General features: G+C 36.8%; 5 protein-coding genes and 2 long non-coding RNA genes across 7 annotated transcripts; 6 read left to right on the top strand and 1 right to left on the bottom strand.

Annotated features, from left to right (window-relative positions):
* Positions 1-2953: 2953 nt before the first annotated feature.
* Positions 2954-4269, top strand: LOC125472064 (cell number regulator 10-like). Its single transcript, XM_048573119.1, has 4 exons — positions 2954-3013; positions 3161-3232; positions 3626-3856; positions 4046-4269. Exons 1-4 carry the CDS (start codon positions 2959-2961, stop codon positions 4132-4134), a joined length of 447 nt encoding a protein of 148 aa, XP_048429076.1. The 5' UTR covers positions 2954-2958; the 3' UTR covers positions 4135-4269.
* A 1611-nt stretch (positions 4270-5880) lies between these two features.
* Positions 5881-7194, top strand: LOC125472034. Its single transcript, XR_007254032.1, has 2 exons — positions 5881-5980; positions 6375-7194. It is a non-coding gene; the product is annotated as an uncharacterized LOC125472034 (long non-coding RNA).
* A 135-nt stretch (positions 7195-7329) lies between these two features.
* LOC125472035 lies at positions 7330-8844 on the bottom strand. The gene is made up of 2 exons (XR_007254033.1): positions 8559-8844; positions 7330-7450 (listed from the first exon to the last, which is right to left on the bottom strand). It is a non-coding gene; the product is annotated as an uncharacterized LOC125472035 (long non-coding RNA).
* A 7759-nt stretch (positions 8845-16603) lies between these two features.
* LOC125471974 (cell number regulator 10-like) lies at positions 16604-19407 on the top strand. Its single transcript, XM_048572963.1, has 4 exons — positions 16604-16658; positions 16806-16877; positions 18992-19204; positions 19385-19407. Exons 1-4 carry the CDS (start codon positions 16604-16606, stop codon positions 19405-19407), a joined length of 363 nt encoding a protein of 120 aa, XP_048428920.1.
* Positions 19408-20508: 1101 nt separating this feature from the next.
* Positions 20509-22124, top strand: LOC125471924 (protein PLANT CADMIUM RESISTANCE 2-like). The gene is made up of 4 exons (XM_048572901.1): positions 20509-20885; positions 21088-21159; positions 21274-21486; positions 21866-22124. Exons 1-4 carry the CDS (start codon positions 20621-20623, stop codon positions 21958-21960), a joined length of 645 nt encoding a protein of 214 aa, XP_048428858.1. The 5' UTR covers positions 20509-20620; the 3' UTR covers positions 21961-22124.
* A 1380-nt stretch (positions 22125-23504) lies between these two features.
* LOC125471925 (dynein light chain 1, cytoplasmic-like) lies at positions 23505-25203 on the top strand. Its single transcript, XM_048572902.1, has 2 exons — positions 23505-24087; positions 24940-25203. Exons 1-2 carry the CDS (start codon positions 23857-23859, stop codon positions 25093-25095), a joined length of 387 nt encoding a protein of 128 aa, XP_048428859.1. The 5' UTR covers positions 23505-23856; the 3' UTR covers positions 25096-25203.
* A 147-nt stretch (positions 25204-25350) lies between these two features.
* LOC125471923 (F-box protein SKIP28) lies at positions 25351-26799 on the top strand. Its single transcript, XM_048572900.1, has 2 exons — positions 25351-25976; positions 26135-26799. Exons 1-2 carry the CDS (start codon positions 25614-25616, stop codon positions 26747-26749), a joined length of 978 nt encoding a protein of 325 aa, XP_048428857.1. The 5' UTR covers positions 25351-25613; the 3' UTR covers positions 26750-26799.
* Positions 26800-26846: the final 47 nt, after the last annotated feature.

Genomic DNA, 26846 nt, shown 5'->3' with positions numbered 1-26846 from the left:
ATGGGCTGAGTGCTGGCATAAAGCCTTTAGGCGTGAAATTGCTCTGAAGAAAATATTGAGATTGAAAATAGAAGATTTAAATAGTTGTGAAAATCAAATCTAATAGTTAAAATACTTGTAACACTGAATAATACATAGCATTGAAGCTATACAATTATTTTTTTTTTTTTTATGTGACGAGAAAATTAATGATAGTTCCATATAAAACTTGACGTGATTTGTTGCATTAGGTGGGGTAAACTAAACAACAAAATGCAAAAGTAGGTAGTGAAAGGTGTATAAGAACCACGTAACCCCTCCTCGTTTCTCACGTTGTGAGTCTGAAGTAACAACCACGAACCAGAGTAATAATACAAAATTGAATGATGCAAACCGGCCCACTCATGAGAGCATCTTGCATTGTTTGTACGTTATAATCTAAACCAGAATAATAATACAAAGTTGAATGATGCAAACCCACCCATGAGAGCCTCTTGCTTTGTTTGTATGTAATAATCTATCTTATAGAGCATTCTTTCGTCATCTCAGATGTTAATTTGCTTACAAATTTTTTTTTTTTTTTTTTGGAGGATTGCTTACTAAAATATTAATTATCCATCTTCTCTCAAGATCTCAGTCTCATAATTCTATTTTTGTGTAAATTATGGAGTACATAGGCCCATTAAAAATTATTTTTACAAAAAAAAAGAAGCTAAAATGAAGATATTTTGCTCATCTGATTATTCTTTAATCAAGAGGCAAACCACAATTTTCGGTTAATAATTCAAATTATGACAATTTTAATTGAACAATTAAATGTCTTTATTTAGTTGGTTTTGTGCGTGATTAAGTTCAAAGAGTAACTTAGAAAATGAACATTTCTAAGAGCATCTCCAAAAGAGATGTCAAAACTGCCACATAGGTATATAACAGTAAAAATTGACAGCAAACTTTCTCCAACTAAGCTTTCAATTTGCTACGTGGCGTTGAGTCAATTGAAGGCAAAGCCTTCTTCTGTCAAATTTTACAGCAGCTGTCAAATCCATTTAATATTTTTTAATAGATTTAATGGAAATATAATAAATGTGGTTGTGTATTTTAAGAATTTGATTGGTTGCCTACATTAATGAACCCCACAAAGTGATTAAAAAAATTTAGAATGACATTATTATTTGACATATCGGTTGGATCAAAAAATTGTACAAAATGTCAAATTACCACATAAGCCATCAAATATTAATTTAATGTTTTAAATTTGACATCTCCTTTGGTGATGCTCTAAGTATCAATCAACATTGTCTCAATATTTTTATTTTTATTTTTTTTGCTTTTTATATTAGCACCCCATAAAATGTTAAATGCACCGCACATTAAAATTTAATATTAAATAACTTATTTACCCCATTATGCAATGACAATTTTGATCTTATTAGGTTTTTTTTTTTTTTTTTTTTAAAAAGAAAATTTTCTAAATACACCACAAATCATATTTAGCGTATTATTTATCTTCTCAACTATCAAAAACCCTCTCACCCTCCATTGCTGAACAAAACCCTAACCAATGAAACTACAAACATGTTGATTGAGAAAAAAATATTTTTGACGAATGGAACACGAAATCGATGTTTCGGAAACTTCACATGAGGTAAAACTTCATATTTTTCATTGTTTTAGTGATTTTGATGACATTGATAATTATTTAATCTTGTGTTTGCTGCATTATTTAAACTTCTGTATTCATGTTCATCTTTTAGGGATCACAAGAATTATATGAAGAATTAAACACCTAAATTACCACCAAATATTAAAAACAGACGATATGAGTTTTAATGGTAGAATTGAAAACAAACTCATATATGATTTAAATCCCAGGCAACAATTTTGTCAAATTCCAATCGACATTTTGGTCCAAATTAAAAGCTTTATCTCTGGCATTTGTTGGAGGTGTTGTGTTGGGAGTTCTTTTGTTTGCCCTTTTCTTCTTTTGGATCTCTGCAACACGATCAAAAACACATTACAGTAAATAACTATGAGGATCATTAGGAAAATTGAATGGATTCATATGGCAATACTAACCGTGACTTAGAAGTAGAACCATGTAACTATCAAGAACAAATGTTACACGATATGTGTGGATGCAAATTTCTTCCTCCTTGTTCGTGGATAAAATTGCACCTACAAAACAAATAACACATTTGGTCAAGGCCAAGACCCTCACGCGCCCACGATGAATGTGGGGGAGGTTTTGGCCGAAGTACCTCCGATGCCAAAGTTAGAATTTTGAGGGAAAAGTGTTTGAAGAATTTAGAAAATTTAACAAGAGTGTAAAACTTAGGTTTTGGAGAAAATAAGGGTGTTTATATAAGGGTGTGGCCGGCCCCTTTGGGAGGAGATGGACTGGCCACTTAGATGGTTTTTTAGGGTGAGATACATGATTTGTAGCTAATAAATAAATTAATTAAATAATAAATCAATTAATTAGCTAATTAATATAATTTTAAGGGAAAGATTTTGGGGTTACCTTGTAGAGAATATTTGATGTTAGATGTGGAGTGTATATACAAAATATAAGGTGTATATTGAGAATGTGGGGTGTGAGGATTTATGGAAAACTATGTGGGGTGTATTAAGATAATTTTTAAGTGAAAAAGTAAATATGAGGTGTATTAAGTATATAAGATTTATTCAACAATTTGTGGAGTGTTAATATAATAAGCATTTTTTTTTTCATAAAAGGAAAAAAAAAAAAAAAAAAAACATCTTCTCGTTTTTTTTTTGGTCGTAAACATGTATTTACTCGTACTTCATCATATAAATGCTCCTTCATCTGCTGTTGCTATCCATGATCATGACAATTCTGCACGTCAAACCAAACCATGGATAGTGCGGTCTAGTGCAGATTCCATTAACATCGATCGCATATATATATATATATGCATAGTGTGTGTACATATATACCCCAACGGTGTGCAAAAAAAGATGTCGGGTGGATGGACCACTGGCCTGCTTGACTGCTTCAGTGATTGCAGTATCTGTAAGCCCAGCTTCTATTCTCATCCCTTCCTGGCTAGCTAACTAAATCAATTATACCATGTTTACTTATTTGGTATATGAATATATATCGATTGATGAATTGATCATACAAACCCTAAACCTATATATAATGTAATTTGGACTGCAGGCTGCTTGGGATTTTGGTGTCCTTGCGTTGTTGCTGGGCGTGTTGCAGAGATTGTCTCCAAAGGACATACCAGTAACGTTTCTTTTAAGAACCCAGTAACTCGATATGTAAACTTGATTGAGGGCCGGTTTTGAACTGCTTCTTTGCTTTTTGCCTTAGTCAATCGATAGTTTTTCTGAATAACTTTGACATAAAAATTTAAAAATACTTTCTCGAAAAGCACTTGTTAACTAATCACTTTTTCGATGAGCACATTCAAATTTCTTTCCATGAAGCACTTGGATTTTATAAGAAACACCTGGATATAATAAATTTTTCAGTATTTTCGTAATAGAAGCACATATTAACTCGAACATGAGCGCTTCATACGTAAACAGCCCAAAACGTGCCCTAAATTAAGTGATTAAAATTTGACGATGATGTTGAAATTGGAAGTGAACTCCAAAAGTGTGCATGCGTATGCAGGTTGTTTTCAGCAGGGATGTTTGTATGCACTAATCAATTCCTATACTCACTTAGCATTCGGCATTCCTTGTGGTTTCTGCATTACTTGCGGCTTTCGAACCAAACTGAGGGAGCAGTACAAGTTGGAGGAAAAACCTTGCAACGATTGCTGTGTTCATTTCTTCTGCCACTCCTGTGCCTTGTGCCAAGAATACCGTGAGCTCGAGAACCGTGGTTTCAATGTTGCCATTGGTACGTACATTCGTTGTTCCTTCCCCCCATACAATTACTTGGACTCACCGTCTCGGTGCACCTCCTTATCCACCCTAGTTATATTAGATCAACCGATACGTGTTATACACGTGTAATTATCTTTTAAAAGTATTAAACTATTAATTCAAGATCATTCCTAATTAACTAGTTAGTTTCAATGAATGTTAGGCTGGGAACGAAATGCGTCACAGAATCCTGGAGTGGTGACAGCACCAGCCATGCAGGGTGGCATGTATCGTCAGACTGATCACAAATAGTAATAGTGTTGGCTTGATGCTTCATACCATCTGGAATAAAAGAATTTGTTTTCAATTTTTGTTTGCCATCTCTTGAATAAACTTATTTTTCTTTGGAGAGTCATCTTAGTCTGTTGAGTGTGGGTGTGAATAATTTAAAGATTTTATGTGTTCATTTGCTTATTTGTGGGCTTGTCTTAGTCATGGTATTCAATCAAGTTGAACATTTATGTTTTGTTGAAATTTCTTTTAGATTGTAAACTCTCTTTTATCAAATATTATTTTTAATGTTCTTTTATCAAATATTATTTTTAATGTTTGTATCAGTTCTTAATGTTATAATAAAATCACTATTATTTTGTTAATTTTTTTTTTTTTAACTATTTGCATGTATCTTAAAGTGGTGGGTTCTATTGTTTCTAATCGGTTATTATATTGATGTTCGATGGTTTTGTGGTAGGAGAATTCATTATCGAAGTTACTGATTTGGGCGTCGGTAAAGGAACAAATTTTAGTTTTTTATGCAGTTTGGACATAAAAGGAACAAATCATTATCGGAGTTACCAATTTTTCTTATGTAATGTATAAGGGACAAGGATTGTCTACCCTTCCATTTTCGGTGTCCTTCTGTTTTATGTGGTCACGATTAAGCCACGTCAATATTTTATATTGTTTTTTTATAGAGATAATAAGATAAAAATAAATAATAATATAAAATATTGATGTGGTTTAATCGTGATCATATAAACAAAAGGCACAGAAGAACATCGAAAGTGGGAGGCAAACAATCCTTATCTTTGTATAAGAACCACATAACCCCTCCTCGTTTCTCACATTGTGAGTCTGAAGTGACAGCCGTGATCCAGAGTAATAATACAAAGTCGAATGATGCAGACCGGCCCACTCATGAGAGCCTCTTGCTATTTTTGTATGTAATAATCTAAACCAGAATAATAACAAAAAGTTGAATGATGCAAACCCGCTCATGAGAGCCTCTTGCTCTGTTTGTATGTAATAATCTATCTTCTAGAGCATTCTTTCGTCATCTGAGATGTTAATTTGCTTACTAAAATATTAATTATCCGTCTTCACTCAAGATCTCAGTCCCATAACTCTATTTTTGTATAAATTATGGAGTAAATAGGCTCATTAAAATTTATTTTTACAAAAAAAAAAAAAAAAAAAAAAAGAAGCTAAAATGAAGATATTTTGCTCATCTGATTATTCTTTAATGAAGAGGCAAACCACATTTCTAAGTTAATAATTCAAATTATGACAAATTTTAATTGAGCAATTGAATGCCCTTATTTAGTTGGTTTTGCGCGTGATTAAGTTCAAAGAGTAACTTAGAAAATGAACATTTCTAAGCATCAATCAACATTGTCTCGTTTTTTTCGGTCGTGAACATGTATTTACTCCTACTTCATCGTATAAATGCTCCTTCATCTGCCGTTGCTATCCATGATCATGACAATTCTGCACGTCAAACCAAAACATACATAGTACGGTCTAGTGTAGATTCCATTAACATCGATCACATATATATGCATGGTGTATGTATGTATATGCCCCAACGGTGTGCAAAAAAAGATGTCGGGGGGATGGACCACTGGCCTGCTTGACTGCTGATCGGTGACTGCGAAAGTCTGTAAGCGCAGCTTCTATTCTCTTCCCTTCCTGGCTAGCTAGCTAAATCAATTATACCATGTTTACTTATTTGGTATATGAATACATACCGATCGATGATTTGATCATACAAAACCTAAACCTATAGATAACGTAATTTGGACTGCAGGCTGCTTGGGATTTTGGTGTCCTTGCGTTGTTGCTGGGCGTGTTGCAGAGATTGTCTCCAAAGGACATACCAGTAACGTTTCTTTTAAGAACCTAGTAACTCGATATGTAAACTTGATTGAGGGCCGGTTTTGAACTGCTTCTTTGCTTTCTGTCTTAGTCAATCAAAAGTTGTTTTGAATAACTTTAACATAAAAATTTAAATAGACTTTCTTGAGAAGCACCTGTTAACTAGTCACTTTCTCGATGAGCACATTCAAATTCCTTTCCATGAAGCACTTGGATTTTATAAGAAACACTTGGATATAATAAATTTTTCAGTATTTTCATAATAGAAGCACGTACTTAACTCGAACATGAGTGCTTCGTACGTAGACAGCCCAAAATGTGCCCTAAATTAAGTGATTAAAATTTGACGATGATGTTGAAATTGGAAGTGAACTCCAAAAGTGTGCATGCGTATGCAGGTTGTTTTCAGCATGGATGTTTGTATGCACTAATCAATTCCTATACTCACTTAGCATTCGGCATTCCTTGTGGTTTCTGCATTACTTGCGGCTTTCGAACCAAACTGGGGGAGCAGTACAAGTTGGAGGAAAAACCTTGCAACGATTGCTGCGTTCAATTCTTCTGTCACTCCTGTGCCTTGTGCCAAGAATACCGTGAGCTCGAGAACCGTGGTTTCAATGTTGCCATTGGTACGTACATTCGTTGTTCCCTCCCTCCAATACAATTACTTAGATTCACCGTCTCGGTGCACCTCCTTATCCACCCTAGTTAGATTAGATCAACCGATACGTGTTATACACGTGTAATTATCTTTTAAAAGAATTAAACTATTAATTCAAGATCATTCCTAATTAACTAGTTAATTTCAATGAATGTTAGGCTGGGAATGAAATGCGTCACAGAATCCTGGAGTGGTGACAACACCAGCCGTGCAGGGTGGCATGAATCGTCAGACTGATCACAAATAGTAATAGTGTTGGCTTGATGCTTCATACCATCTGGAATAAAAGAATTAGCTTTCGTTTTTGTTTGCCGTCTCTTGAATAAACTTATTTTGGCTTTGGAGAGTCATCTTAGTCTGTTGAGTTTGGGTGTGAATAATTTAAAGACTTTATGTGTTCATTTGCTTATTTGTGGGCTTGTCTCACCATGGTATTCAATCAAGTTGACTTTTTATGTTTTGTTCAAGTCTCTTTAGATTGTGGACTCTCTTTTATCAAATATTGTTTTAATGTTTGTATCAGTTCTTAATGTTATAATAAAATCACTATTGTTTCGCTAATTTTTTTTAACTATTTGCGTGTATCTTAAAGTGGTGGGTTCTATTTTTTCTAATCGGTTATTATATTGATGTTCGATGGCTTTGTGGAAAACCAAGGAGAAGTCATTATCAGAGTTACGGATTTGGGTGTCTATAAATGAACAAATCTTAGTTTTTTATACAGTTTGGACATAAAAGGAACAAATCATTATGTAATATATAGATCTAAATAACACTCCTTGATGTCGGGATTGTACACCTCAAATATAAGTCCTGAGAGGACGCAAAACAAACATGAGTGGACCAAGTTGATATACATAATAATAAAACAGAACATAGTCTTTCCAAACATAAGTACATATATCTCAAAACATCTTCATAGTATAAAGTCATCTATCATCTATACTATAAAGAAGTGTATAAAAGAATGTTCATAAACAATATATAGTCAACCATCATATATACTACCAAGAACATCAGTTCAATAAAATATGATATTCCAAAATATTCTCAGTAAGCATAATATCTCATAAAACGTAATCATTAAATCATATTTTTTCATGTATGCATTTCTACTATTAACATGCATTTTAGAAGGGTTCACTCACAAATACTCCGTCGTCGAAGAGCCGTACGAAATAGGAAGGACGAAATCGCCGCTAATAGTTGCAAGCACATAAATGGTACAATTAATAAAACTCTATTCAAACTATTGAATTTGGGAAAACGGACGTAAAAAACGGATCTAGGACGTCGAAATTAGCCCAGAAGAGGTCCCGTACAAAACCCGAAAAAATCAGCCCAAAGTTCAACGTTGACGGTCAATGGTCAACGGTCAAAATCAACAATCAGCGTTGACTGAAGTTGACGGGTCAGACTAGGTCAACGATCGGGTCGGGTCAACTGGATCTGGGCTTGGTTCAGGTTGGGTTTCTAGGCTTAGTTCTAAGGCCCAAGGGTTTTTGGGTCAAAGGGCCTGGGCTTGAAAGCTCGGCCCAAGGAAAGGATTTGGGTTGACTAGGTTTAGAGGTTTGGGCTTAAAGGTCAACGGGTCGAAGCCCTTTGGTCCCGGGGCAAGGGTTTACACGGGATTGGGCTTAAAGGCACAGCCTAGTTCTTTTGGGTTTTTTGAAAGAAAACTAAATAATTAAAATTAAAAAATATACGGGTTGGGTTTTTATGTCTAATGGCTAACGGGCCTAAGGCCCGAGTCCTATACATTGCCCAAGGGCCTTGGTTCATTGGGTTTGGGTCTCTGACCCATTTCTCACCGGGGAAGAAGGCCGGAGCCTCTCGTGCTCCAATTGACGCCAAAACGCCGTCCTAGACTCTGATTTATATACCAAAACAAAGGTAGAGACGATAAGGATGAGTTTTGTACCTGAGATCCGCCATGGAATGGCCGGAGGTGGCTGGAATCCTGTTTGAAACCCACGGGTTCGTTGAACCTGGGTTGGGTGCCTTATGGGTGTCCCAGAACTTCACGGAGATGGAGAGAAAGGGAGAGAAGGTCTACAATGGTGGTGGTGGTGGTGTTGCATCACCGTTAGGGGGTTCGATTGGGTGTGCGTGGGTGCGAGTTTGATCGGCGAGATAGGGAGAGAGGGTGAAAGAGATAGAGTGAGTACGTGAGACAGAGGATAGGGTGAGTGCTCGGGGAGAAGAGAAAAGATAAAGAAAGTGGGTAAGGGTTTGCCACATGGCAGATGGGGGAGAAGGGAATTGGGCACAAAAAATCAGGGTTGGGTCCCTTGGGCACACCATTTAAGGTCCAAAACAATACCCTTTCAAATACATTTTTAAAACCAAAGTGAAATTACGAAACTAACCTTCCGTTCCGTAAAACCCGTAAATTAAATCAGGACAGGTTTTCACACAATGTCCCCAATTTTGTTAACTTGAACAAAATTTCAAGACTTCCATGGATGTTACATATAAAGTAAATAGTAAGCAATACTCTTTGCCACGTATTTTCAAGATTGTCCACTCCTTGAACAAAGTTTAAAATTCCGTGACAATGCTCGGGTATACCTGCTAGTGATTTCCAAAAATCTTTTTCCGCCTCCTGTACGCCCATCTTTTTTGGTCATTATAGATTGAATAAATTAAATAAATTAAAAAATAAATTAAAAAAACACCGAATCGAAGATCAATATGTACACCACCTCAATCAATCATTCATGTGCTCAGAGGCTGAGCCTGAGAATGAGACGATGGATTTCTTTCTTCCCATACGCTTCCTTCATACATATTACAATGGGGTGTGATGTCCACACACCTCATTTTACTTCTCACACATTTTTTTAATTTTCGACCGTCGAATCAGATGAATTGAAGAGGATCAATGGACATAAATTATCAAGGGTTGTGTGAGAAGTAAAATAAGATGTGTGGATAGCACATCTCTATTACAATTTGCTTCACAAACCTAACTTTTCTTCAAACTGATTGCGACCCCTTGTTAAGGGCTTTTCAGTTTTCAGTCCCAGATTTCAAAACGTAATGCTTTTACCATTCATATATCTTGTTATCTACTCTTGATTTATATTTAGTTGTTTTTACGAAAAAATGATTTCAGCACATTTCTTTGTTTTTACTTGTATATACTTGTTTGTTTCAATTCAAACACTAAAAATACACTGAATTTACAAGATTAAAATCACAGTTATATTAAGATGATTTCCGCACGTCTTTTCTCTCTGCACGAGTAAACTACCACTGTTGGGCCGTTGGCAATTGGTGATCAAGACAAGTCAACTGCTAGGTTTGGATCTTGTCCTATCTGACTTTAACCTTAACGATTTAACTTTTACATCCAAAGCATGAGCTTATATATAAGTTTCCACTAAAACAAATTGCCAGCTGGCAATAACTAATCGTTCCCTAATACTCATATTTAGTCTACTGTTACATTGCTAATTGTGATCGAAATATAGGATCATAACAATACCTTCCCCCTTAAAGAACAACCTTGTCCTCAAGGTTGAAAATTGAAAAACTTATTTGAACGAGCAGAAACTAAGGAGTCTTGCAACAAAAGGGAAGCTGCAGGGACTGCAAATACAATCAGCAGGTAGCTCACAACTTGAGGAGATGAGCCTGACAGCACCCCTGAACTGGTTATGGTAGCTCCCCACAACTTGGTAAATGAACAGTTGTTACCTGCAGCCTCTTCATAAATTTCAACCCACGATATCATTTCAATTTCAATGCTAGTTGCCAAAAAGCATGCAACAACATCAAACGGAGAAAATGGGCCAACTCCCAGGGAACCTGCCAAAAGATTCTCAACCAATGCAGCTACTATAGCAATTGGACCATTGCCAATAATTATAGCCTTAGAGATGGTTCTGAACTTGATATCCTCAAGGGCAAGACGAGCGGTCTGATTGAGAAGAGACTGCCTAAGATTAACTATCCTTTTCTTAGGTCCACCACACCACAGTGAGGGAAGCCACCCATGGGAATGATGTCTTTCTCAGTCATCTTCCCCTCGTGGAAGCACATCTTATAGCTTTTTTCAGTGATATTGGGACCACCTAATGTCTAATTGTCATAAAACTCCATTTTCTGAAATAAGCTGATGGATGGGACTAGCCTATATTGGATATTGAAAACTACAATTCTTTCTGAATCGTTGAAATCATTAAACTTTAAACCGTCATAAGCAACACCGATATTATGCATGGAAGATTTAGAGGACCTGAGCAGACCCAAAGCTTCAACCATGTCCTTCATCACCTCTATTAAGGTGTATAGTTGGCAGTTGGCATTTGAACACATAAGGTGGCTGAGTAGTATCAAGTTCCAAAAATTTAAACAGCTCATTTTGCCAACTTACACTTGCAGTAAGACAAATATGATGGACATCATTCCTGAAGAACAGGCAAAGAAATAACACCAGCAACAACCAAATGAAATAACACCAGCAGCAACCAATACATTGATGTGTGCCATATTGTCTAACAAATTACTTTTAGCTTATGATAGACTTTGCAGATACATCCATAATCGTACAACCATGCACAAACACTAGCACCATCAACTCATAGATTTGGCATGAATACTATTACCTCTTCACTACCAAAAGTGAGCATCCAAATACGTCTGCTAGTTTTCTTATGATGCAACTCCAGCTCTAACAAAATCCATCTTTTACCAATCATGTAAGAGAAAACATGATGACTTACACAATGCTGCTCAGGCACAGTCACATATGGTGTTGTCCGAGATTTCCATTGCTCCTTGAAATGCATTCCATAAACCAGGAAAAATAAGATTGAAGCAGTAGTTGTTCCATCTTCCTACAAAAGAAGCTTGAACTCAATCTCTAAATTCAGGAGACTTGTTAGATTGTTGGCAACCATGGAAATGATTTCCTTGATTTTGAGAGGGTCATTTCTGTGTTTATGGCTGAGTATTGCAAACATTTCCTCTTCTTGTCTGAAATGTCCATCTTGAAGCCCTTTCAAGTTAGCATATTCTTCCAAGGGCCTGATTATGATTGTAACAATTTGCACCAGCAAGAGCACAATTTGACCAAAAACATGATTGTTACATGCTTCTGTAATATTTGTAGCAAGTTCCAGACCTTTGTAACAGACCACATCCTGAGACAACGCAGGGTTCAGAGTGTTGGAAAAGATATGGAGCCTGTTATCATTCGTACTTTCCTGAACAAATATCGATACATATAGGTTCTTCCCCTTACTGATTGTATCATTGAGAGCACTAGCAGCAACCATAGCTGAGTCCTCTTTGTCAAATTGAAAAAAACCCGAAACCCTTTCTCTTCCCATTTTCTTCTACTACCTTGAAAGAGAAGAGAATGCAGGGCATCTCCATCAACCATATTGTATAATTCCTCTGATTGAACTTGTTCCTCTAATTGAAGACAACCCTTTGATAAGATATACTGTCACAAGGATCAGTTAGAGAGTGACACCAACCCGGTTGCTGGAAAATCTGGTCATTCGCTACGCAATTAGGAAATAAAATAGCATCGAGGTGCACATCAACCCTATTACACAATTCCTGATTCAATTTCGATAACAAGCTGGTGAAAATAGAATAGTCAAGTTGGGAAATGGCCATGACTGTGAACGCACAGATGTGTAACAGTGATAAGCAAAGGAACTGCTTGATAACATTGATATAACCCAAAGTCCCATTCTCCTCAGTGAAACTAGCTGCAAGATCTTTAGGTAAATAACGACAAACAAGTACAACAATATCAAAAGCTTCCAGGTTGTTACTCAATGACATATTCTCCCTATTATGCCTCTTAGACATATCATCAAACAGATGCAATGCATAGAAATTTTTCTTCACAAATTTACCCACAAGATACCAATTAACCCATCCAAATTTATCTTTCACGTATGCACCATAGTAATCAGTCAAAAAAGAAGGGAATTTAGCCTCCGGAGTTGCTAAAATGATACTCAAATTAAGAACTAACTCAGGTCCAGTTTTCGTAGTATCGGAGAATGAGTGTTTATGGAGTAGCTACTGAGCAAAGATCATCGTCTTGGGTTCCGGAAGCAACACTGTAGATGCAGCAGAGTTGTTCGAGTGTGGCTTGACGGCCGAATTTTCCAGTGCTCGCAACATCGGTGAAGATGAAAGCAATGGCGGAATGGAATAATTGTGGATTGTTGACGAATTTCGCAATGGGTTGCCGTTTTCGTTGTGAGGTTTTTGGTGACCGACCTCGATCGATTCAGCTTCCTAGGAACACATCGAAGCTGGATCAAAATCTCCCTCGACGCCGAAAGCCAAGTCATGGTGTAACTGAGCAAGGTCACTATGAATTTATGTGAGTACAGGATTCACAACCTTGTGAATGGCGGTGAGTGCAGAATCCATAGCTTCGTGGATCGCATCACGAATTGCAGCACGCATTGAAGCTTCAAATGAGTTGATTGCAGTGGAGAGGCGTGCATCCATGGCAAGAAAACGGGTCGGGTGGGCGTGGACAGGAAGGAAACTAGGATTTGAGAAGGATGATACCATTGATAAGATCGAAATCTCTAGGCCCTTAATCAACATACAAGTAACACAGAAGATAGAGAGGGAGAGTGAGAGGGAGAAAGAGAAAGTGCAGAGCTCTTGAATTGTTTTTTTTTTTTTTGTTTATATTTCTTTTGTGTAAATTCTGATTTAACTTTTACATCCAAAGCATGAACTTATATATAAGTTTCCACTAAAACAAATTACCAGCTGGCAATAACTAATCACTCCCTAATACTCATATTTAGTCTGCTGTTACATTGTTAATTGTGATCGAAATATAGGATCATAGCACATAGAGACTAAATGACCATCATCAGGAGGACACATAAACAAGGGTGCTTGTGGAATTATACTGAATTATGAGGATATAACTGTAATTTTGAATTAAGGATGTCGTACATGGTTGGATACGGTGCACGCTACCCACAGAGGATACACCACCTGGGCAGCTCATTACCATCGCTGGAGGCCCGCCCTGCCCGCATTAAATGCAAATCGGGGTCTACATACTTCTTAAGTCTAAAGCCGAACCCCAATTTGGTGATGGGAGCCATCATTGGTGGGCCCAACAGTTAGCTTCCCAGGCTCGAGGCCTTTCTTCCAAGAATCCGAGCCCACTGGCCTACTTTTGTATTTTTTTAGCCCACTATTGATGAAGAAACCACGTACCCTACCCTAATTATTCTGAAAATTCTAAATTGCATCCAAATCCCAAATTGATGAAGAAACCACTGGTACGTTGAATATGTTGTTTAGTATTACGGTTTAGTGGTATTCCTCGTCACTTGTAAGTGAGAGGTCTTAGTCTCGATTCTCACCAAAGGTGAATTTGAACCACATTATTGCTAGTTCATTTTAAGGCTAAGCCCACCCCCTCCCCTTAGTGTTATAAAAATAAAAAATAAAATAAACAACCCGACATAAAGTTTATGCATTTATGGAGACGTAAATTAGGGTAATTGGTCAAGATAATGCTTCTATCCCTAATTACTGAGTTTGAGTCACTGGAGTTCAGTTTGTTTAATGTGTTTTGGACTTGGAATGAGGTCGTTATGGAACAACGGAACAAAAAACTACTATTATTAAGGGGAGGGAGAGGGTAAAACTATTATATTAATTTAAAAGATGGAGAAGTTTCGAACTCATAATGTATGGTTAAAAACTCAACATCCAATCTACTAGTATATTGAACCACATGCTATTATAAGGAAAAAAAAAAAAGAAGAGAATATCCGCAACTTATTTATATATGACCCATTGTGTGACTCATTCCCCTCTCTTGAAAGGAGAACATCCCTCGTCTCAAAAATATCAAGGGAAGAGATCATCTCCGAATCTTTCCCTCCAAAACTTTTAAAATTTTTAACTAACTTCTTTATTTTTAGCCGTTAGATCAAATTTTTAAAGTTCAGATAATTTGATCCCTAGGCTTTGGAGTGAAGGATCCAAAGAGAATCTCTTTCCAAATATCAATGTGGCATGGTCATGAATGATGCAAGCATTACGCATCATATTATTTTTAAGGGACTTGCAACTTGTTTTTCTATCACTAAATAATATGAAGAAAAAAAAAAGAAATATTGAGATTAAAAATAGAAGATCTAAATAATTATATAAAAAAATAACAACTAAAACACCTGCAACGCTGAATAAAACGTAACATCAAAGTCACACAACCTTTTTGTTCGCGATAAGCGGTTAAAACAAAAAGAAAAAGTAGGTAGTTACAGATGTATAAAAACCACGTAACCCCTCCTCATTCCCACATTGTGGGTCTGAGGTGACAGCCATGAACCAGAATAATAATACGAAAGGGGAAAGACACGTAGCCCCTCCCCTCCTCATTCCTACGTTGTGGGTCTGAAGTGACATCCATGAACCAGACTAATAATACAAAAGGGGAAAGATGCAAACCCACTCATAAGGGCCTCTTGCTTTGTTTGTAGTTTGTTTTTTTTTTTCTTTTTTTTGATCAAAACGGTTGACTTTATTAGATTCTAATAGGTACGTTTACATTTTTCATTAGAATATTAAGTAAAAACTTTGGACCAAAAGCATCATAACGAAAAACACCTTCATGTGAAGCAACATATGAGGTAATAGCGTGAGCATCGGCATTTCCATTCCGCTTAACACAAACCTCACCCTTCCTAATTGAGATACCAACAGCCCAATATCATAAATAAAGCATTCCAAAGTAGCATCAATCCCATATTCCCCATTAAGCATTCGAATGATCTGAGAATCCGATTTAACCTCCACATCTTGACATCCCAACTCAATACATACTTTGTATGTAATAATCTATCTTCTGGAGCATTCCTTAGGGCCTCTTGCTTTGTTCGTATGCAAACCCACTCACGCCTTCACTCATTAGGGCCTCTTATTCGTCTTTACTCAAAAGTTCCAAGCCTCACAATTTCATTTTTGTCTAAATTACCGAGTAAATAGGCTCATTCAAAATTATATTTATAGAAAATTAGCTAAAATGAAGATTTTTATTTTTTATTTTTATCATCTGATTATTCTTTACTGAAGAGGCAAATCACATTTATCAGTTATTTATTCAAATTATGACAATTTTAATTGTACAGTGAAATGTCTTAATTTAATTGGTTTGTGCGTAATTAACTTCAAAGAGTAACTTACAAAATGAACAGTTCTAATCATCAATCAACATTGTCTCTCTTTTTTTTTTTTTTTGGGTCGTGAAACATGTGTTTATTCCTGCTGCATCGTATATATCCTTCTTCATCTGGTTGCTATCATCCATATAAAGATAATTCTGCACGTCAAGTCAAACATGCATAGTGCAGTCCAGCGCAGATTCCAATAACATCGATCGCATATGCATCTGTATATTGTAAGAATAACATTACAAAGATAAAGATTCAATCAATTGAATCACAATTCTCAGAAGATCAAGATAAGAAAATTGTAAATTTGTAAGCATGAAACTGACCTGCAGAACTTGCTCCAGATGATGATGCCATTGCAGCAAGATAAACTCGAAACCTTCTACCCTCTAACAAGACACAATGGCTCTCTCAATCAATAGGACTTGAGATCTCAATGAACCGCATTCCCGTAAGGGCAATGGCTCAAGTCTTATATAGTACTCCCTTAACCATTCCCTATCAGAATAGGTTTAGGATTCAGACTTAACTACTAATACCGAAACACCAGTCCCAAACCAATTCTGGTACTGAGTTCCAATCCCACAAGGTTTATGCAGAACCTCAATGTACTTTTCCTGCAGAAATACTAATACATAATAGCTTAAAGATTAGGACTTTTCTATATCAATCTTAAACACCATAGTCAGTTCCATATTCATACTCATAATCTTACATATATATGCATGCATGTGTGTGCGTATATCAGTATATGTCCCAACCGTTTGCAGAAAAAATGTCGGGTGGATGGAGCACTAGCTTGCTTGACTGCTTCAGTGAGTGCAGTGTCTGTAAGCGCAGCTTCTATTCTCTTCCCTTCCCGTCTAGCTAGCTAAATCAATTATACCATGTTTATTTGTTTGGTATATGAATGTGTACCGATTGATGATTTGATCATACAAACCCTAAACCTATATATAACGTAATTTGGACTGCAGGCTGCTTGGGATTTTGGTGTCCTTGCGTTGTTGTTGGGCGTGTTGTAGAGATTGTCTCCAAAGGACAAACCAGTAATGTTTCTTTTAAGAACCCAGTAACTCGATATCTAAACTTGGATAATAATAAAATTTTGGGTTGTTTAGAAAAACGCTCTTGAAACTCCTATTTTTCAAATAAAAACCCATCTAATATTAAACATCCAAATAAAACCCAAATTTCAAATAGAATACCATGTAGACAAATATGTAATCAATTATCATCACATATTTACAACTTATGCCACAAAACCCTAATTATATCAATAAATATTATTACTCACCCTAATTATGATTAGCAATTAACCCCATATGAAAATTTTACCTTTCTTGTATGATAAATATTAGGAACATATATATTAATTTAGCCATGTTCATAAACAATTATGGGCACATTTTTCCTATGGAAAAAAAATCCTTTGTACAATCAATTATTTTGCATCAAATAATATTGTTTGATAAAAACAACAAAGAACCAATTAATATTCTTTTATGTTGTAAGTAAATTATTTCTCCTAGATTATTATATACATTAGGCATTTTTTGTTTGTTATTATATATGCGTGTTAAAAATAATTTATCTATAATTATATGTAAAATATAAGTAAATTAATTTTGAATCAAATATTTATTTTGTAGGTAAATTAAAATAGTAGTTCCATTATTTTGGTAAAGTTAAACAGTGCCTAAATTATTTTGTAAAAATTAAACCAAGACAAATTATCTCCATTAAAATAAAACAATAGATATTCGACAAAAAAAATAAAAATAAAATAGTAGATACATTATTTTCTTATAAGATTAAACAATAGGTAAATTATATTGTAGGGACATTATGTTTCTAATAAAAATAAAAAAAGAAATTGAATAAAAAAAAAAAAGTAGTAGAAATATTATTTTTTAATCAAATTTCCTCTATTTGTAGGTGAATTATTTTCATGCATTTATATATATTGGGCACATTTTACTACTAATATATATATGTGCAATAATTTACCTATATTATTATATAAAATATAGATAAATTTATTTTGAATCAAATAACATTTTTTATTTTATAGGTAAATTATTAACATTATTAGTTCTTTTTTGCCTTAACATACAATTTGTTAGGATATATTAATATGCAATGATTTTAAATTAATGCATTTTTTTCCATTAATCTCTCTGTGACATCCCACATCGCCCAGGGGAGTGATCCTTATATGTATATTCCCATCCCTACCTAGCACGAGGCCTTTTGGGAGCTCACTGGTTTCGGGTTCCGTAAGCGAGAAGGGGGTTAGAGTAATCCCATGATGGGTGACCCACTGGGAAGTTGTTCATGAGTTCCCAAAAACAAAACCGTGAGGGAATGGTAAGCCCAAAGCGGACAATATCGTGCTACGGTGGTGGAGTGGTCCCGGGAAGCGTTCCGCCCCAGGCCGAGATGTGACAATTTGGTATCAAAGCCTAACCTTGGTCACGTGTGTGCTGACGAGGACGTCAGACCCCTAAGGGGGGTGGATTGTGACATCCCACACCGCCCAGGAGAGTGATCCTTATATGTATATTCTCATCCCTACCTAGCACGAGGCCTTTTGGGAGCTCATTGGCTTCGGGTTCCGTAAGAACTCCGAAGTTAAGCGAGAAGGGGGCTAGAGCAATCTCATGATGGGTGACCCACTGGGAAGTTGCTCGTGAGTTCCCAAAAACAAAACCGTGAGGGAATGGTAAGCCCAAAGCGGACAATATCGTGCTACGGTGGTGGAGCAGGCCTGGGAAATTATCCGCCCCAGGCCGGGATGTGACACTCTCCCTTCAAATCTGCAGGGAATTAAATGTCTACATTAAAACTGTAATTAGGGGTGTCTTAGGCATCTGAAAAATGCAAAATGTGTAAAGGCAAACAAAATTAATGAATTTGCTTATGTGGAGTCTAATCATTGGGTCTTATTTAGAATAAAAAGACAATATCGGGTTTTATGTAAAGAAACTTGAGTTTCAGGGGCTAAAGTCATATTGTCAATAAAATTTTCAATATTTTCATAATAGAAGCACATACTTAGCGCTTCATACGGAAACAGCCTAAGACGGGCCCTAAATTAAGTGATTAAAATTTGACGATGATGTTGAAATTGGAAGTGAACAAAATTTGCATGTGTATGCAGGTTGTTTTCAGCATGGATGTTTATATGCAGCAATTAATCACTTTACTAACTTAGCATTCTGCATTACTTGCGGCTATCGAACCAAACTGAGGGGGCAGTACATGTTGGAGATAAAACCTTGCAACGATTGCTGCGTTCATTTATTCTGCAACCCCTGTGCCTTGTGCCAAGAATACCATGAGCTCCAGAACCGTGGTTTCGATGTTGCCAGTGGTACGTACATGCGCTGTTCCCTGCTCCCTCCAATATAATTACTTAAATAGAACGTCTCGTTGCACCTGCTTATCCACTCTAGTTAGATCAATCGATATGTGTTATACACGCGTAATTATCTTTGAAAAGTATTATTTGAAGATCATTCCTAATTAATTAATTAATTTCAATGAATGTTAGGGTGGAAAGGAAATGCGTCATAGAATTGTGGAGTGGTGACAGCACCAGCTCTGCAGGGTGGCATGAATCGTCAGTTTGATCACAAATAGTAATGATGTTGGCTTGATGGTGGCATGGAAATCATACCATTTGGAATAAAAGAATTTGTTTTCGTTCTTTGTTTGCTGTCTCTTGAATAAAAGAGTTCGTTTTCGTTTGAATTTGTCATCAAGAATAAGGTTCTTTTGAGTTTGAGGGTTATCTCAGTCTGTTGAGTTTCGGCATGAATGTTTTGAAGACTTTATGTGTTCATTTGTTTATTGTGGGCTTGTTTTGCCATCGTATTCAACCGAGTTGGCCTTTATGTTTTATTAAAGTCTCTTTAGATGGTGGACTCTCGTTTATAAAAATATTATTTTTAATGTTTGTATAAGTTCTTAATATTATAATAAAGTCACTATTGTTTCACTAATTTTTTTTTTTTCTATTTGAGTTCGGTTATTATATTGATGTTCGATGGCTTTGTGGAAAGTGAAAAAGACGTCATTGTCGGAGTTATGGATTTGGGTGTCTATAAAAGAACAAATTTTTAGGTTTTTTTTATACAGTTTGGACATAAAAGGAACAAATTATCATCGGAATTATCAATTTGGGTGTCTATAGAGGAACAAATTTGGGTGTCTATGTAATAAATGGATGTAAATAACACTTCTTGAGTTTGGCATTCCAATGTCCCCAATTTTGTTAACTTGAACAAAGTTTTAAGACTTTACATGAATGTTGTATATAATGTAAACATTAAACGTGCTTTTTGCCACATATTGTCAAGACTTTCTGAACAAAGTTCAAAATCCCACAGCAATACGCGGATACGCTTACTAGTAATTTTTAAAAGCTCTGTTCCACCTCTAGCAGATCCATCTTTTTTAGTTATTAGTTTGAATAAATAAATAAAACTATGCAAAAAGTGAAAATAGATGTTCAAAAATCAATCCACGAAAAAAAATTGATCATATAAAAGGGCCCTTTTCACAGGCTTTTCCATGGGCCTTCAAAAACTTTAGCCCAGCCCTGTAAGGAAGGAAGCATTCAGGAAGACTCGTAGACGGAGGAGACTTGCAGTCAAGTCAACAACGCGGCGTTCGTCCGTAATTCGGTTGTAGAATAAATCAAAGTTTTTCCAAGTCTTCTCTCTCAGTCTGTCTGAGATCATATTATCTCAACCTCCTCATCGTTCCCCACCTATCTTCGGCCATCATGTACTCGTCACACCCAAGGGGATACGAGAAGTACTCCTCGTTCGACCCCCAGCACCACCACCATCACCACCAAGATGCCCCGCCGGCGCCGACAGGTATCCCGGTCAGCTCCAGCACTGAACCTTATTTTACTACTTCTAACGAAGACATGAGCTCGCACAGTGGCCACTCCCACATGACCCACCCCCCATCCCGTCTCCGCCCTCGTGCTCTCATCCCTTGGTCCACCGGCCTCTGCGACTGCTTCTCCGATTTCAAAAACTGTACGTATAAATATATATGTGTGTATCCTACTACTATATATAAATATATATATATATATATATATGTGTGTGTGTGTGTGTGTGTGTGTGTGTGTGTGATGAATCTGTTAAAGTGATTTATAATGGGGTTTGATTTGGATGAAATATTGGATCATTTACTCGTGAATTAATGATTCATGTGATTGTATATGTCTACATGCAGGTTGCATAACACTTTGGTGTCCATGCATCACCTTTGGTCAAATTGCAGAGATTGTGGATAAGGGTTCTACATGTAATTAACTAATTAAGCTTCTTCCTTTCCTTTTCCTTCTTTCTAAATGGGATTAAGGTGTATTATTAAGTGATTAATGAGGGTTAACTAATTAGTTAACGAAATGATATGCAGCTTGTGGTGCCAGTGGAGCGCTGTACACACTTATTACTTGTGTGACAGCTTGTCCATGCTGCTATTCATGCTTCTACCGCTCCAAAATGAGACAGCAATACAGCTTGGAAGAGAGCCCTTGTGGGGACTGCTTGGTTCATTGCTTCTGTGAGCACTGCGCCTTGTGCCAAGAGTACCGCGAGCTCAAGTTTCGCGGTTTTGACTTGAAACTTGGTAATTACTTTTTTATTTCTATTTTTTTAATTCAAAGATGCAATCAAAGGATGTGTCACTGATATGATTAATACTAATTAATATTAGGATATACAACCAGTTACACATAAAAATTTCTGATCGTAGTATAGGTCTAACATGTCATGATATGATTAATATATAGGACAAACCTCTCCTTAGACTTTTGATCTTATTTCTTTGATTTTTGTCCCTTTGGATATGCACGAATATCATTAAATTTCTCTAATGTTTTGTTTTGGCCACAAACTGAGCTTTCCAATTGAATAAATGTTAGATGGAAATCTATATTTTAGGTTAATGTTTTTTGTTCTGTTTGCATTGACTCGGTTGGATTAATGTTGAATAACAAAATAATTAGGATGGCATGGAAATATCGAGGAAAGGAACCGTGAAGGAGTTGCAATGAATCCGATGGCTCCGGTGGTGGAGGAAGGCATGAGTCGAGATAAATGAAACTCAGAAACTCCACTTATATTATATTATGTATTGTACTTAGTGTTATTCCAAGTTTGTTGTCACGATGTTATATATTCATACAAACAATACATGAAATGTTGAACTATTGATGTAATGAGCATTGTATAATATGTAAAATAATTAATAAATTTAAATTTCAAGAGGAAAAATAGAAAAAATGAAGAACAAATATGTTCATTCGCAGATCGTGTTGATGTAAAGGCTCATAAAGTTGCTTCATTTTTTTTAACCAAATTTGAGTTGAGTAGTTCTAAAAACTAGACCTAAGACTAACTTAAAGACATAGACAATTTGTCAATTTGTTAAAAACACCAAAATGAGTTTTTAAATTTTTTTTAACTTAACAAACCTCTATGATTTCCAATTTCTTTCGCTCTCCAGGTCTTCTCTCCCCTCACCAATTTCTAATAATCTCTCTCTTCGAATTTATGCCGCTATTCTCTCTCCAATTTATGCCGCTCTTCTCTCTCTCCCCTCCAATTTCGTGCTCACAAGGTATGAATTCAATTGAAAAAAAATTCAAGTTTTTAAAAATTTGAGATTTAAACAAGAAAAATGTTCTCAAATATATTTGATAAATAGGTTTAAAAATAATTAAAATTTTTAAATAGAATACCAAACACACTTTTATAAACTTCAAGGAAATTCATGTAACCATCAGTTAAATACACGTATTCATTTTAGATTATATGAGTCAAGTCAACGTTAAAAAAATCTAAAGAAATTAATGAGATGGGGCCACTCACTGACCCATTCATCATTGATCGTTTCCTCCTTTTTTTTTTTTTTTTTTTTTTTTTTTTCCCGCAATTACCGTGTCTTTGTTGAAAAGGTTGAGGCCCTTCATATACCTTTGGAGTGAAAAATATTTCTGTGCTTTTGAAATACTAGATCACTAATGACCATTGAAATATATGGTACCCGAAACCAACACATGTGAGTAGGTAGAAAATAAGGAACACGAGACACCCATCTCTAAAGAATTGGGCAAAATAGTCCCGTAATTTTGGGAGAAAGGTTGCCCTCTTAAAAAGAGGGTCGCAGTGACTAGGCATGGATGACTGTTTATCAAAAACACAAGTCTTCGCAAAGTCAAAAGGCCCTGTATGGGGTTGATGCCTGCCTAGTGTCGGAAGGTCAAGGAAGTTGATGACCTAATGACAGGAGAGTCGGGGCACTAAGCCAACAACCTGTTGTGTGGGCCTCCCACTATGCCAAAAGTGAGAGAAACCCCACATCTCTTTCCTTTTTTACGCCCCCACGTCGCCACATAGGAGAGATATGGGGACGTTAAAAAAAGGGATCCGATCAACTTAGTCTGACCTAGGATAATAAGTTCATGAGCTTAGTTTTTGTAATTAGAGAATTCGACTTTGGATGCAGAGCACATTTAATTTTGAATACATATAATATTCGTTCTAGTCAATGTATACGCTCACGTTTGCATATACAACTACATTTGTAAATACTCTCGATAATAAGGGAAAAATGTTTAAAAATGAACTCGAGCATAGAGTAAACGTCCTTAATCAATTCCTTGTGGACAATTTTACCTCAAAAAGCTCAAACAAAAGGTTATCTGGCATTAGGCAATGCCGTTTGTTTCGGCCTGCAGCTTGCTACGAATCGAAGTACGGAAAAGCTGTCTCCTCCACTACGCCCGGCCTAGCCCTAACACCCCTCACCCATACGCAAACAAGGCATCAAAAGACAAACAAAAGGAAATATATAACCCAAATAACATTGCAATCGAGACCTCTGTTCCCTCTTCCTTCTCTCCTTTTTTATCCTTTTCTTTCTTTGGGTACTTTTTATGGAATGCTGCTTTTTGACTGATGTGAGAGAGTGAATTTATCATTGGCCAAGAGAGAAATGGAGGGAGCAGAGCTGGAGCTGGAGAGGCGGAGCAAGTTCCTCAGCAGTTTGATACAGAAGAAGAAAGCTGTGGAGGAACAAGATCACTGTGACCGCCTCAATGTTCGAGTCAGGGCATCGGACATGCCCATCCCTCTGCAAAACCGCGCCTTTCGTTCTGCGCGGGATCACCTCGACGCCATGCCTGGGAAGCTCGACAGCAAACGCCTCGCTCTCGCACTTAAAAAGGTGAAATCTTTTGCCTTCATCAGATTATTGTTTTCATTCTCTTACTGGGTTTTCATCCTTTTGGTTTGTAGTCGCATGCTTGCAATCTTTGTTGAGTTGTTGTTCAAGTGGTTTTGAGTAGTGGGTATTCTGAAGTTATATTTTCACCCTAGGATCAAAAACCAAAGGAAAGAAGAGAAATGTGGCAATCGTTTGGGATTGCTTTTGTAGGAAGCGCTTTTGGTATAAGTGGGTTTGATTTGAAACACATTGAAATGTTTATTGAAAATTCAAGTGCTTTCTGGAAGAAAAAAACACTTTGAGCTATTTTATCAAATGCAATCGAAAGCGCTTTTGATTGTCCCAAAAACGCCTTATAACTATTTGAAGCAATCCCAAATAGACCCGAAAAGGACTTGCTATGAGTTTCTTTGATTGATTATCAAAAGAAGCAGGCATTTTTGTGTCTTAGACTCAAATTCAGAATTGTAAGTCTTAGCAGTCTAGGTTCTGCTTCATTGACACCTCAATTATTATTCTCTGTTCTTCTGCAAGAACAATTTCTTGCATGAAAGAGACGGGTTTCTGACAAACACATGTTCTTGATAAATTCGAAGTTCACAGTCGTTTTTCAGTCGAATATTGGTAACTGAATGTGCTGTGCAAGAAGCACCATTGAACGTCACTGATTGAGAATCTAAGAGATCACAAGACTAGTATGTTGTGACACTAGATTTTATGTTTCTATGCTATAACTTGGGATGCAGTGAGATCGTAACGATGTGTACTGAAATATACAAGGAAACATTGAAATTGTGGGAACTAGTTTTGGTTCATATAGAGAGTTGACAATGTTTTTGTATTAATTGACAGGATTTCGATTCATCATACGGTCCAGCTTGGCACTGCATTGTGGGAACTAGCTTTGGTTCATACGTGACGCATTCAACTGGGGGCTTCTTGTATTTTTCTATCGACAAGGTTTACGTTCTTCTTTTCAAAACAGCCGTTGAGCCTTTGGACCATTGACAATGGCCGCCAATTTTAGACGTGTCCTTGCTTGTACGTGTGACATTTTCCATTGTCAGCTAATATGTAAAATCGCAAGACTTGCAATAATTATCAACGTTCGTGTTCCCTCTTGTAGTGTTTCATGCTGCATTTCAAGTTTCTGTACTAAAAGCACAAATGAGTTATATTTTCTTCTGATGAGTTGCAAACACTCGTGTTCCGTTGCATAAAACATTTGTTGCAGTGAAAACGTTGTGAATTCATGTCATGTTATCTGGAGTGGCACAGAATGCTGTTAAAATTTTAATTACATTAGCATTTGACGGTGTTCATTTGCGTGGGGAGAAAGAAAAGCTTGAGATATTTTCTTTCCACCGACTTATTACAACTTGACAAAAACTGCTCATATCAGTCGTAATCTCAAAACCCAATTGTAATCTCCTCTCTCTCTCTCTCTCTCTCTCTCTCTCCAAGAAATTTGATACGTTCTGCTTCATTTCTGCACAATTCACCACCATCACTTAAACCCGAGAAACATGGAGATTTCAGAGTCTACGGTGGAACACCAAGAACATGAAGCTACTGACAGTTCGGGAGATGAAAAAGCAGGGCCACCGCACGAGGCATTGTTCCTTGTTTCAGCTTACCTTCCTCTGTTCGAGCTTCTTGCTGTTAGCGGAGTTTGTAGGATACTGAGGGATGCAGTAAACACAGATGTATTACCATGGCTAAATATCATCGTCAAAGCACCGTTGAACTTGAGGATGTCTGATGGGGTTTTGAAGAAAATCACATCCAAGGCTAATGATAGGTTGAGATCTCTGGCTTTGATGAACTGTGCCAATGTTACAGATGAGGGGCTTCAAAGGGTCGTTGAGCAGAATCCTCTTATCAACAAGGTATGGATGTAATCTTATATGAATTGTTTTCGCCGGATAGGTAATTTCAATTGGTTTTCTTGGCGGATAATATACGAATGGTCGGAATTTCCTTACTCAAGAACACGATTTTAACCATCTTATCCTGTATTTTGTTTCGTTTTGAATCTTTGATTCAGCTCTACGTACCGGGATGCACCGGTTTAACACCCGACGGAGTCATTCGAGCTGCCAAAACATTATCCGAAAATCATCACGGCTTAAAGAGCGTAATGATATACGGCATCTACAACATGAACAAACAACACCTCGAAACGCTCGAGTCATATCTCCAGATAAACCGGTCACAGCAAAAGCAGCCAGGAGGATCACGGCCTCTTCTGTTTCACGAGTACAAGGACTGCCCAACCTCCAGACACGACAATGGTCACGCTGCAATCGACGTCCAAGTTTGCCCAAAATGCGACGAGGTTAGGATGGTTTTCGACTGTCCAAGGAGGACGTGCAGGACAAAGATAGACAGGCCAATGACTGATGGCAGAGGATGCAACTTTTGCATTCCGAGGTGCCAAGAGTGCGGCGGATGCATCGACTGTGAAGAAATGGAGGAGGCTGTTTGTGCAGATATCTTGTGTTCGGATTGCTGGCTGCAACTTCCCAAATGTGACTTCTGCAACAAGCCGTACTGTAAGCAACACGCCGGCAAAGGATACTGTCCTCCTGGTTCCACCGCGTTCGTTTGCGATGTTTGTTATACAAAGTTCATTGTAGATTTGCACAGCGTTGTTGAATAATTTGGTTGTGCCATGTTTATTGAACAATTGGATGATTTCTGTTCGTCATTTAAGTTAATACTGGCAAAATCTTACGAAAGAAAAGCCGGAAGGATAT

Source organism: the organism of the source record quoted next, unplaced genomic scaffold, assembly GCF_019419815.1.
Source record: "Pyrus x bretschneideri cultivar Hongxiangsu unplaced genomic scaffold, Pyrus_bretschneideri_v1 Contig63, whole genome shotgun sequence".
Lineage (NCBI taxonomy): Eukaryota > Viridiplantae > Streptophyta > Magnoliopsida > Rosales > Rosaceae > Pyrus > Pyrus x bretschneideri.
This window is presented reverse-complemented; position numbering and strand designations above follow the sequence as displayed.

Coding starts and splice junctions, on each gene's coding strand:
- LOC125471923 (XM_048572900.1), top strand. CDS start 25,614: ATGGAGATTTCAGAGTCTACGGTGGAACACCAAGAACATGAAGCTACT. Junction 25,977..26,134: donor AGAATCCTCTTATCAACAAG/GTATGGATGTAA, acceptor TCTTTGATTCAG/CTCTACGTACCGGGATGCAC.
- LOC125471924 (XM_048572901.1), top strand. CDS start 20,621: ATGTACTCGTCACACCCAAGGGGATACGAGAAGTACTCCTCGTTCGAC. Junction 20,886..21,087: donor CTTCTCCGATTTCAAAAACT/GTACGTATAAAT, acceptor GTCTACATGCAG/GTTGCATAACACTTTGGTGT. Junction 21,487..21,865: donor CGGTTTTGACTTGAAACTTG/GTAATTACTTTT, acceptor CAAAATAATTAG/GATGGCATGGAAATATCGAG.
- LOC125471974 (XM_048572963.1), top strand. CDS start 16,604: ATGTCGGGTGGATGGAGCACTAGCTTGCTTGACTGCTTCAGTGAGTGC. Junction 16,659..16,805: donor CTTCAGTGAGTGCAGTGTCT/GTAAGCGCAGCT, acceptor TTTGGACTGCAG/GCTGCTTGGGATTTTGGTGT. Junction 16,878..18,991: donor TGTCTCCAAAGGACAAACCA/GTAATGTTTCTT, acceptor ATGTGTATGCAG/GTTGTTTTCAGCATGGATGT.
- LOC125472064 (XM_048573119.1), top strand. CDS start 2,959: ATGTCGGGTGGATGGACCACTGGCCTGCTTGACTGCTTCAGTGATTGC. Junction 3,014..3,160: donor CTTCAGTGATTGCAGTATCT/GTAAGCCCAGCT, acceptor TTTGGACTGCAG/GCTGCTTGGGATTTTGGTGT. Junction 3,233..3,625: donor TGTCTCCAAAGGACATACCA/GTAACGTTTCTT, acceptor ATGCGTATGCAG/GTTGTTTTCAGCAGGGATGT.
- LOC125471925 (XM_048572902.1), top strand. CDS start 23,857: ATGGAGGGAGCAGAGCTGGAGCTGGAGAGGCGGAGCAAGTTCCTCAGC. Junction 24,088..24,939: donor TCGCTCTCGCACTTAAAAAG/GTGAAATCTTTT, acceptor ATTAATTGACAG/GATTTCGATTCATCATACGG.